General features: G+C 35.6%; 1 protein-coding gene across 1 annotated transcript in view; it reads left to right on the top strand.

Moving 5' to 3' along the window:
* Positions 1-9,202, top strand: part of LOC125649737 (mucosa-associated lymphoid tissue lymphoma translocation protein 1-like) — a 102,810-nt gene extending 93,608 nt beyond the window's left edge. The window contains exon 18 of the mRNA XM_048877457.2: positions 5,009-9,202. Within this exon, the coding sequence (XP_048733414.2) occupies positions 5,009-5,191 (183 nt within the window). The 3' untranslated portion in view covers positions 5,192-9,202. The remainder of the gene's footprint in view (positions 1-5,008) is intronic.
* The last annotated feature ends 3,082 nt before the right edge of the window (positions 9,203-12,284 follow it).

Below are 12,284 nucleotides of genomic sequence, written 5' to 3'. Positions count from 1 at the left end.
TTGGCACAATCAGGTATACCTGAACGTTATCCACATGTATTGATGAATGAATACAAAGTAACGCAACATAACTACAGACTAATTTACAGAATGAGGCAAATGAAGGGTAAGCAAGTATTGGAATTCTGTAGCATGATCTGACTATCTGGTACCCATTGCTTGACTGACTCGGAAGCCATACCTATTGAAAGGCCATGAAACCTATGATAACCAAGTACCTTGATCAAGAATGGCATTTTGGCAAAATAGATACAATCAAAATTGTGTCATAGGTTTTCCATAGAGATACATACTAATAGAGCACCAGCGATGCTAAGTATATTATGTAATGTAGGACATGTATGACCGGGATATAAATTTGCATATGGTGGATGCCAGAAGATATATACAGAAAATAAGTTTGAGTATTGATATCGCCCCACAAGCTATGTTGTGCAAGTGCTTTTCAAAGGCGGAACTGCCTGTAGTATTTGAACTAAGTGAATATCAATAAGGAATATTAAATAAATGCAGTGACTCACCAGGTTAACCTTGAGAAGGGAGGGTAGCGTTCATCTGGGATTAAACATCTATCGCCAGCTGACTGGGTACTTCCTGCCTTCAATGGGGGGTGGACCATAACGTTGCCATGCTTCACTGCCTTTGCTGGCATGCCATCCTCGTTTCGAGCTCAAGTCTCGTGGGGATTTGGGTTAGAAAGGTCCACAGCGCCCCTTGATTGTTGTAAGAGGCCACCAAATTAAACCGAGGTTTCAAGTCATAGCAGGTGTGGGCGGTGGCACAATAAAAATCACTCCCCGCTAAGCAGCTGCAAGCGCCGAGTACCGGCCAAAATTGGCACCCATCGCCGACAATGGTGACGATTCTATTCTTGGAAGGGACGTTTTATTGTATTGCTTATAGGAATTATGAGATTGGTCACAGTTCATTATCTTCACCTTGGAAAAACAATCAATCGATCAGTATTGCGTCTATCTGTTCCTTTTTGGCTTCATCCTGTCGCTGCACTGGCAAAGGATTGTTTGGCTGCGTACACGATTGAACGATGTTAATAAATCAACTTGATGGCAATGGATTGCCTTTGTGATGATAATTTTTCACAATGTGTTCAATCTAAGGTTTTCAGCAGAATGAAAAGTTATTAATAACTTGTTCCCCATTAGGCGGAATTGTCTATACGGCAAGAAAATTTGAACCAGGTTTATTTCGTAAATGGTACAAACTGTATTAGCCAATCTTAATTCATTGTTCACTACTTGATATGTATCAAATAAACTTGATTATATTGATCAATACAGTTCTTCCGATTATGACCGATTATCAATTATGAAATTTTTCCGATTTTTCAACATTAATGGCCAGTATTCATCAGAAAATTTGCAAAAATGGTCCAGTATTCCTGTAAAGACTGCTCATTACTTCTCAAAAAAAAACTAGGACATATCTTCGAAAGATAAAAGGCCTAAGTACACAAAATGTCAATTAAAATATCTATGAATTTTCAGGTAATCAGCATCAGAGGTTCCCATATTTGTTACGCTCGGGTAAATCAAGATCGTGTTGTGTTGATTGAGCTATCGAGTAGCTTGGGTATTTGGGCTATTTGAAAAATAAATACACGTTATTATGATATGCTGATTCGAATTTGATAACGTGTTAAATAAGTGTGTAACATCAAAACAACCTAGATATATTAACTGCATGGTTATGAAATATCTATGGTTTATACATATACTACAAGCTGTTGCATACATATGACAGCTAGAGTGCACTTTTTGTTTAATAAAACAGGATTTTGTCCCCCACCGCAACGCAGAAGGGGACAAAGAAATACCAGTGTCTGTCCATCCCACTTGACTTTGTGGACGTAACTCCCCTAAAACCGCTCAACGGATTTTGTTCAAATTTTGCAGGATTGTTCGTCACCATATTTAGTTGGTCATATTGCGCTACCATTTTGATTGGACAGATTTCACAGGAGTTATTGGACTTTGTTGAATTTGTATACACTACGCTGTAGGAACACTTTGTGGATGCAACTCTTCAGAAACTACTCAACAGATTTTGTTTAAATTTTGTATGGTTGCTAGTCACCATATGTAGTTGATCATATTGTGCCACTATTTTGATTCTACAAATTTTACAGGAGTTACGGGACTTTGTTGAATTTGTACATATATGCTACACTAAAGGAACACTTTGTGGACACAACTTATCAGAGACTGCTGTACTGATTTTATTCAAATTTTGCAGGATTGTTAGCCACAATATGTAGTTTATCATATTCCATGGCAATTTTGACTCTACAAATTTTAAGGAGTTATGGGACTTTGTGCTTGAATTTTTTTTGCGGCGGTGGGGGACATATCGCTATGCATAGCAATCTTGTATGTTTTGAACTTATTCACTATTTCTTAAATTCACAGATTTACAAACACCGTGAATTTAGCGAATATTTTTTACTGCGAGTCATTTTCCCCCTACACAGTACACTTATTTAAAAAGAGGCAGTAAAGCAAATAATGCATTTATATGGCAGGCTTACAATAATTTTATTAAATTCTATTATACCATTGGTGGATCTTCCTTTGAATTTATCCAGTAGATACACTGTATAGAGAGAGAGAAAGCGAGAGATAATTTTTAATGCTCAAGTTTTACAATTGCATACAAGTATGTGCTATTATGAAATGAAAGGGTAGAAATGCAAATACAGTGGAGCCTCGTTAATCCGGACACTTTGGTTTCCAGCAAAATCGTCCGGATAAATGAAGCGTCCGGATAACTGAATCACATATGTTTTACTTTATTGATGTATTAGTGAATTAAACACATTCTATCATTGGATTTAACCATTTGCATTAGTAAATAAATCATGATAATGTTAACATTTACATAAAAGGTGAAGATAACGAACAGCGATCAATCTCATAACTCCTATGAGCAATACATTCCAAAGCTCTAAAATTGAAATATACATGTGCAGTTTATTTGCCTATGCTTACATTGTACATGTATATTAGCACTATAAATAAATATATAAAACTGTGTACCGTATGCACTAAAACAAATAATGAAGCACTATATGTAACTGTAAATAAATAAATTATTAATAACTAACATAATCATTTACACTTCAAACATTTCATCACACTTTTACTTCTTAAAGAGACCGGCTATTTGCATCTGTCATGATTCACGGGTTCGGCGTGACACACATCACACAACACCTAATTAAAGGGAGGTGTTGACGAGGTATAGTTAATCGCTTCAATTAGCCAGTTTGGCTTGTTTTCTTTATAATTTACGCCTTGCTAAAATTGTCTGACACAGACTTTCCCTCAAAAAAATGACCATCCGGATTAACGGTACAAAATTTCAATGCATTTTAAAGTTTTATAGTAAAAAAATGACCGTCCAGATCCGGAATGCGAATTTCCGGATTAATGATGCAAAATAATGTATAAAAATTTCGTTCCTTAGAAAAATCGTTCGGAAGGTGAAGCGTCCGGATTAATGGCGTCCGGATTACCGAGGCTCCACTGTAGACACAATTTATGAAAATCAATATTAGGGCTATTCCAGAAATAAATACATGGGGGGGGGGGGGGGGGGGGGGTCAGGAGTCACCTTTTGTATATACATGTACCAAGCACCCATAAAAAAAAAATTAAAAATTACCCCATGACCCATCAAATTGATAAACTCATTTTACAATGACCCATCTAATTAAAAAAAAAAACTAACCAGACCCACCACAAAAATATTTTTAAAAATGAAAACGGTACAAATCTCGCGAGGTTTTCGGGACAAACATTCTAGTCAATGACGCGGTAATGCCTGTGCGACATTGTATCACAGTAGTTCTGAAGAAACGATGTCACATCAACAATCAAAGGCATCTATGGCGGGAATGTTGGAAAGATTGGGAGTCCAAACGATGCTATTATCATGAAATGGGTATGGATATGTTTTTCTACGAATCGTTCGTCTTCCCGGAGGCCTCTATTTCACCATCACACTGACTGATAAATATAACGCATCGGTACCCTCGTATAAATCAACTACGGTTTGCCTATTTTTATTAGAAAATGGAATACCTATTGGTTTCAAAATATTCCCAAAATCGATGCACTGTAAACTGTAATAATCTACAGAACAGAGTTCGCCGCCATCACGTCCAAAGGGACCCTACTAAACGCGCCTCTAATTTGAAGAGTGCCGTAATGGAAAGTTATGCGCTGCAAAGAGCGACAACTTGAATAGTTCTATGTTACTTCCGATTTCCGATTTTGAAAGCAGCATTTCGAAAGCACGTTTTCAATTTTCCCTCCGACGTTTTGTAACCAACACGACAAGAGCGACAATAAAAATATTCTGAAAACTCAACACCCACGTGGCACAAAATAAAACAATAGAAACTACCCACTACCCATAATAAATATTTTTTTAACAGTCCAACCACGGACCAAATAAAATCTGAAAAAATACGACCACCCACACAAAAAAATATCATTTGCCGCCCGACCCCCCCATTTGATAATTTCTGGAACAGCCCTTACCTGTTATGATTCCCTTTCTCTATTCTTATGTGAATGAAACAAAAAATATTTCAATAGCCATGCATGTACATTTGTATGAGAACCATTCAATTGATAAATACTTCAATCTCCTCAACATTGTGTGGTTACTTTCAGTACTCTTCGTGTGTTAAGGATATATTGCATTAAATTTAAAAATAAAACTTTCTAACAATACTCATCCCTACAAATGTCATTTCACTAAAAAGAAATGGTGAGAAATATGCTAAAGGAAATTTCTTTGGTTGTAGTGAAGAATATATTAAAAACCCTGTATGATATGATATTTTTGCATGATGTGATGTTAGTATGACAGTGCACTTTAAGGAAAAGTCATGGATCCTGTAACAGGTCAGATTACCCGGATTGTAGTGTCCATGTTCAACTTGAGGTTTATAATTATCACTTTTTACTTAATTCATTTACAGGAGGATTTGATGATTGATATTGGTGTGAAGTATTCACTGAAGGACCAGACCACTCCATCTAAACTCCACACAATTCATGTGAACTTAGGGCTCCCCCTGGTGGCTGTATTAAAGCTATGGAAACCAATTGAAAATGAAGCCATGGAACATGAGGACTTCAGTGATAAAAATAGTTACTCCTGAAACTTAATAGTTCTACAGTGGCAAGTGTTAATTGGAGAGAGATGGATATGGCTTGTGGTCATGTGAAAAGGTGTGGTTGGAGTACCATTTTCATTTGGAAAGAATATGTTATACAGAAGTACATGTAGGAATGTATTGAATGGCAGTTCTATATTGTTTAATTTTGTATGGTGGATATAAATGTCCCCACAAACTTTTCAGGGATCTGATTTTTGTCTTATTCTAAATGGTTTTGGGTGCTTATTTATAAGGCATCAGTACATGTACTTTAATTGTATAGATTTCGTGTCAAAACATCTTGTGTTATTGTTTTACATGTATCATGACCACCAGCTCATTGGAAAGCAAGGAAGCACTTGCTTACAGATTTGAATTCAAGACTTTAGGATTTTTTTGTATTCAGTTTTTTTATGCAAGTGTATCTTACTTGTATAGTTTTTTTTATGTAGATCTTCTCTTTAGGTTACATCATTGTAACTTTCTAATATATGCTTAATCTTAGAACTACATCATATTTTCTTCAGTTTACAGAAAAATTGCATTGATGTCTTTGGCTATATTTTTATTGTACATAAGTTACAGGGGATATATATATCATATTGTGATTGGACTTTGCAGAAACACTTACTTGCACATCTGCATATATGCGTCCAGAACAATTTAGTGAACACCATGTACAGAGTAATGTACCAGTTTGCGGAAGGGATGACAGAATAGGAGAGGAAAATGCCTATTGATTTCTGGGTTAAAAGGTCATTGGTCAAGGCTACATAGTATGTAATGAATTTTAACAAGGATATGGACATCATGTATATCAGAGAAGCATCTACATGAAGTAATTTCATAGTCAAAAGATCAGAGGTCAGTGAGGTACAAGCTCCTTGTTTTAGATTAGTTCTAATGTTCATGTATGTATTAATTATTAAAATAAAATACAACAAGGTAAAAGGATATATGCTCCGCTATGCATTGCTTTTGTAGCTTTGTTATCATAGCTGAATGGGCCATGATCTGCTTTGTAGACTTGTATCGTATCATAGTCAATTCTCTCTTCAATTCACTGAATTTTCAAACAGTATTTTCTCTATTATTTTTATTTATTTTATGCCGCAAGTAAATTTCACCAGATTTTGCCATCATATTTTATGCCAGTAGTATTTTTATCTTCTTTTATCAACACATTTTAATGAAACTTCAATGATACTTATCTTAATACAATATACTAATATATGTGCCAGTTATAAGTTTGGTATTTCAATTTAATACGCAACTTCTGAGATATCAGCTCTTCTGTGATAGAGGTACGTTCAGTGTTTGTTGAACGCTTGGGTGGGTACAAGATGTATACATATACCAGGGTTCGAAATTAACTCATGTCCGTAAGTCCGAGACTAGTAAACAACATGTCGGACTAGTGAACTCTCTATAGCACTAGTCTGTACGGACTAGTGAAAATCCGGAAATCAATCTTCAATTGGTAAAGATTTTTAGCAAGATTTGTCTGAGTCTCTTAGATGTTTGAACTTATGGCTGATTACCTGCATGGTCAAGTGTTTGCATGGCTATGACAGCCTGATCTTCCAAACACATGGAGTGTGTTCGAGACCACCGTTCTTCGAACGTGCACAAATTGTCAAATTCCTGCCAATTCCGAACGCCGAGTACACATCACGAGAACGTGTTCTAGGTGCAAGAATTGCAAGTAGTGTGGTCTGAGAACATGCACGTTTGTGCGCACATGTTCTCGTCATTCGCGACTCTAACACAGTAGTTCATAACACTATAGCTCATGACTTGGTCAATCGAGTGAATTTTATTGACTTTATTGATAAAATTTCGAACTCCTGTGACTCTAAGATCTGAGCACCAAAACAACAGAAACGTCGATCTCGAACGCACTTATGGACGTTTATAAAAGGTATAACTCGGAGGTTAATGTATGCTTCTGAAGATCTTGAATGCGAAATAAAATATGGTGGTCTCTTTTTCTTCTGTAGATGTCAGAAATTGAATTGTTTGCAACAGTGATGTGTTTGGTTTCATTAAATGAAGATCATTTAATATGATGTACTGGACGGACTAGTGAAATGCTTTGCGGACTAGTGAAATACTTTGCGGACTAGTGAACATCAACAGTGACTAGTCCGTACGGACTAGTGCTTGAAAAAGTTAATTTCGAACCCTGTATACTATAGACTAGCTATGTTAATACGGATAAAAGTAATGAAAGATATCACCTGTTGGTATACATTAAACTGACCATATCAAGAATAATATTTGATTGAATTAGGTCATTAAATTAAATATGAATTTATTTTTTATTTCCTCTTCTGCACGAGTGATATCTTAATCAAAGAAAAATGGTGATTATCGATTTTTGTTTGAGCCATTTTATTATTAAATACTAAATAAACTTATTAATATTGTGTGTCCCTGCAGTTTGGGTGGTTACATGATGTCTGATAATCAGCCTTTAGGTATTATATCAAGGCAGTGATAAGCATTTGTACCCACCGAGTGTGGACGATATTATGTTTTGCGTCTCGCTGTGTGTAAGAGTTCCACAAAGGGAAAGAACTATTGGGCAACTCGGAAATTGCTTATTTTAATGTTTTATGAATAAAGTTTCAGTTCAAGATACGATTCCAGGAGCTGGTTAATTTTGGGTTTAGGGTTGCTACAAAAACCAATCTCAGTTTATGTTTTGTGAATGGCATCCTGAAGTCAACATTTTATTTTTATTTTTTGCAATATCTTGAGTACCTTTTGAGCTATACTTTTTAAAATTGACATAATTAATCTTAAGGATTAAAGGACAATTTTTGAAGTGTTCAAGAGGAAAAAATTAAGGTTGGGGTTGTAAGTTAACATTCATGGTTTGTAGGGAATTGTTTTAGATGACATCTCAATCATCATACCCCACACAACAAGTTGTGGAGCGTATAAAGTTTTTTACCCATCAAGCAGTCGTGTTATTGTCAGCTCAACAGAATTTCATGAAACTTTGTTGTTGATAGACCTCCTGTGTAGATGTGCATATTTACAGGAATTTCTGATTTATTTGTTTCTGGAAGTTATGCCTTTTTTTTTTTTTAACTTAATAGAAGTTTGGTCTCCATCAGTCCTGAAACCTCTAAACAGAAGAATTTCATGAAATGTTGTTGATAAAGTCATACTGTGAGGATGTTCATGTTCACAGGAATTTCTGATTCAATTTTTGAGGGGAGTTATGTCCCTTAGATGTTTAGCCAAAATTAAATGAAACAGTTTGTCAGTGCAACTCCTCTGAAATGGCAGAACACAATTTAATGTAACAATGTATATGATATGGACATACTGTGTAGATGTGCATATTCACAGGAAATTTTGATTTGATTTGATAATCAACAATAAAAAATAAATATTAAAGTAATACCAGTTCCATATTCCCAATATGTTGCAAATAAACATTAAGATGTAAAGATAATTTGTTGTCTTTCATGCATAGCATTGCCATTCATTATGTGTAGCATTGCCTTTTATTGTGGGCTATGTTAGTTTTTTCTATCATTTTTCATATTTTGCAAAGAAATTTTACATGAAGATGGAAGAACTTGTAATTTTCCATTGTAAGATGTGCAGCTCAAAACCAACCCAACATGACCTTAAAGATATTGTCCTTAAAGTCATTCTATTTCTTACCTTTTCTAATATGTGTTTAAGTTTTCAATTCTTCATTAATTTTGTAACTATTATTTACTATATGCAGATGTGATGTACATATAATAGTTTTGCACCATTGGTGCACGTGGGATTTTTAATATTTTGTCTGTTGAGATTTTATTTTTGATTTTTAAGTATATTTATTATGACATTGTTGATTTACATGTACAAAAATGTACATGAATTTTTCGAAATTTATTTTGATGTTGAAGATATATATAAATTATTCCTAAAATCTTATATATATGTGAATCCATATAGGTCTAATGTGTGAGTATTGCCTCAGAATAAAGATATGATTATAATGTGTGTATGTAGTTAGTTAGGAATACACCAAATGTATGAGATCAAATTCAATTATTGCTCTCATCAGTTGAATTAATGTGCGCATCAATTGAATTAATGAGAGCAATAATTAATTTAATGCGCGCATTAATTCATTGACAATTATTGCTCTCTTCAATTCAATTGATGCGCGCATCAATTGAATTAATGAGAGCAATAAGAGATTTGATGCGCGCATTCAATTATTGCTCTCTTCAATTCAATTGATGAGAGCATCAAGTTCGTAGAAATATTGCTCGTAATAATTTATAGCTCGGTATAAATAATTTGATGATCTCTTTAATTCAATTGAAAATATCGTTAATTCAAATAATCTAACCGCTCCCCAGAAAGTACTTTCGGAACTCGAATCATTTCAGATCAATTTGTACATCGGAGGACTTCAAACGTGAAAATGAGCAGGAAGGAGGAAGTATTCATTAAACACCTTTCTTTTCCAAGGAAAGCGCGCAATAATTCTTTTGAAGAGAGCAACAATTCAATTAAAGAGATCATTAATTCAATTGTGAATAATATGTTGAATTGAATATATCTTTAATTATATAGTTGATCTCTCGAAAAGAATTATTGCTCTCTTCAAATGAATTGAATATATCATTAATTCAATTGAAGAGAGCAATAATTGAATTAGCAGAAAGGGACTATGGCTGATCATGGAACACCTCGGCTGTCTCCAAAAGTTTCTTAGCATGGTAACCTAACTGTATGAAAACCAGTGTTGGCAGGTCAGACTGAACTTCTCAGAACCCTTCTCCATCACCAACGGTGTCAAACAGGATGTGTCCTGGCACAGACTTTGTTCAGCATCTTCAGTATGATGCTTTTAAAAGCAAGCCACAAAAAACTTAAACAACAATGATGACGCAGTTTACATCCGCTACCCCCTTGATGACAGTCTGTTCAACCTCAGGAGATAAGCAGGCACACACAAAGACTCCTGAGCAGATGATAAGAGATCTCCTCTTTGCCGACGGCGCTGCCCTCATTGCCCATTCCGAAAGAGCCCTGCAGTGCTCTCTTGCTTTGCAGAGGCTGTCCAGCTCTTCGGACTTGAGATTAGTGTGAAAAAGATGGAAGTCCAGCAGGCCCGTAGGAAGCAATTTCACTTTAGGGGGGTACCACACCAAAGTAATTTATGACAAAAAAGTGATATCGACAAAACCATTAGTAAAAAGATAACTGCATAAATATGTGCAAGCATTGAGGTGTATGTCATGTACATAAATCTAATTATGTACATAGAATCTAATTAGTTTCCCAGAAACCCCTCAACTTTAATTTTAAGTTTTGTTTGTTGTTTTTTTTTTTGGAGGGGGGGGTGTTAGGGATTTTTTTAAATTTTTTTTTTTGTTGTTTATATCTTTATCATTTTGTTATCAATCATTTCTGGGTCATAAGGTATTTAGTACATAGCAGTGTACATATGTATGTAAAGGGCTTTGGGTTCAAGTGCATGAATTTGTGTTGCAACACCTGTCTTTGAACCAGCCATAGAAGCAGCTATGTCATAACACTGGCCTCGTACTTTGTTGATAGGCAGATCGAACCTCAAAAGGGCATCTTTAATTGCTAGGGTTATTGAATTAGCCCCAATGTCAGAAAGACAGTACATCCCTAATAAATCTTCATGAGCGGTAAAATTTTGATCAACCCATCGAATGCATAAAACAAGTTGCTCTTTGTTGGAAATATCTCGTGTTTCGTCTGCCATTATTGAAAAGAATTCAGACGATTTGATGAAAGCAACAATTTGTCGCAAAACCTGCAACCCCATCACCTGCAAAATTTCATTTTGTATAGCTGGAGCAACATACTTATTTGTCTTGCGTTGTAGCCATTCCTGAAGCTGGGGATCGCGTTTAGCCTCTAACATGAGAAGTTGATTAAAGTTCGAGTTTTTCTCGTCTTTGTCACCCCGAAGAGCAATTCCTTGTCGAACAAGAAACTTTAAAATGTTTGTGATTTTAAGCAAATTCTCTCTGTTAGACTTCTTCTCGACTTCGTGCGTCTTTGAAAGACATTCTCCAACATCTTTAACCTCCTCCTTTATCGTAAACTCCCTTTCCATTGCCTCTTTATGGCAATCACTTTTCTCGTGTGCGGCGAATTTTGTGGTTGCTTTTTTCCAGTTTTTAAAACCACTTGATATGAAAGCTTTTTCTTTCTTGTGACAACTGGGAGTCTTCTTCTGAAATGATTTTATGCAAGGAAAACAGAATACAACATCTTTGATTCTACATAATGTAACCAAGACCACCGATCAAACCAGGAGGCATTGAAAGATCTCATCTTTTTACCAAACTTTTTTTGCTGGAAAGAAAATATTCCGTGGCTGATTTGGGGTACTACCGATCTCTGGTGTATGCCATTTTTCATGTACAACCTGGGCCTTTTGAACTGGTATTTCTGAGATATCATCTTCTGAAGAAGAAGAAGAATCAATAAAGGAAGCAACCTTAACATGTTTGTCTGTTTCTTTGTTTGCAGTTTTCCCAAATTTACCTGTTTCAATAGACTCCTCATTTGTGTTAGACTCCAAGAGTGGGGAAGGACTATCTTGTGATCGTTTTGGTTCAAATGAGCGATGGGGTTCAGAATCCTCAAAGAATAACCACGTACGCTTTGAAAGAGGTTCCTCATGCTTGTGAATACAGGCAACAAAATGATTAGGTGTCCAACCATCTATTTTTGTAGCAATTGTTTGAGTCCACATGGTGTGGATAGCATCCTGATATTCTTTAGCATCAGCACGGTCAAGAGGAACAATAAGCTGATTATGATCTTGTCTGTTTACACCAGGGTTTTGCACCTCGGGGAAAATCGACATGATTGGTTTCTGCAAAACGTTAGAAGCTACGAACATATGTAAAAGGCTTGAATAGTAACCGTTTTGGGTTGGTTTTATTGTTTCCTTTTGTAACGAAGCAATCAAATCACCAGTAATTAAACACTCTTCTGACAGGGAACTTTCAAAGACATATTGAAGTGAATTTTTGTTTGTGGACATGGTCACAAAAGTGTTTTCATTCGTGTAGCGCTTCAGGTT

The sequence above is a fragment of the Ostrea edulis genome, chromosome 5 (assembly GCF_947568905.1).
Source record: "Ostrea edulis chromosome 5, xbOstEdul1.1, whole genome shotgun sequence".
Classification (NCBI taxonomy): Eukaryota; Metazoa; Mollusca; class Bivalvia; order Ostreida; family Ostreidae; genus Ostrea; species Ostrea edulis.
The sequence above is the reverse complement of the archived record's forward strand: the minus strand, read 5'-3'. Positions and strand labels throughout refer to the sequence as shown.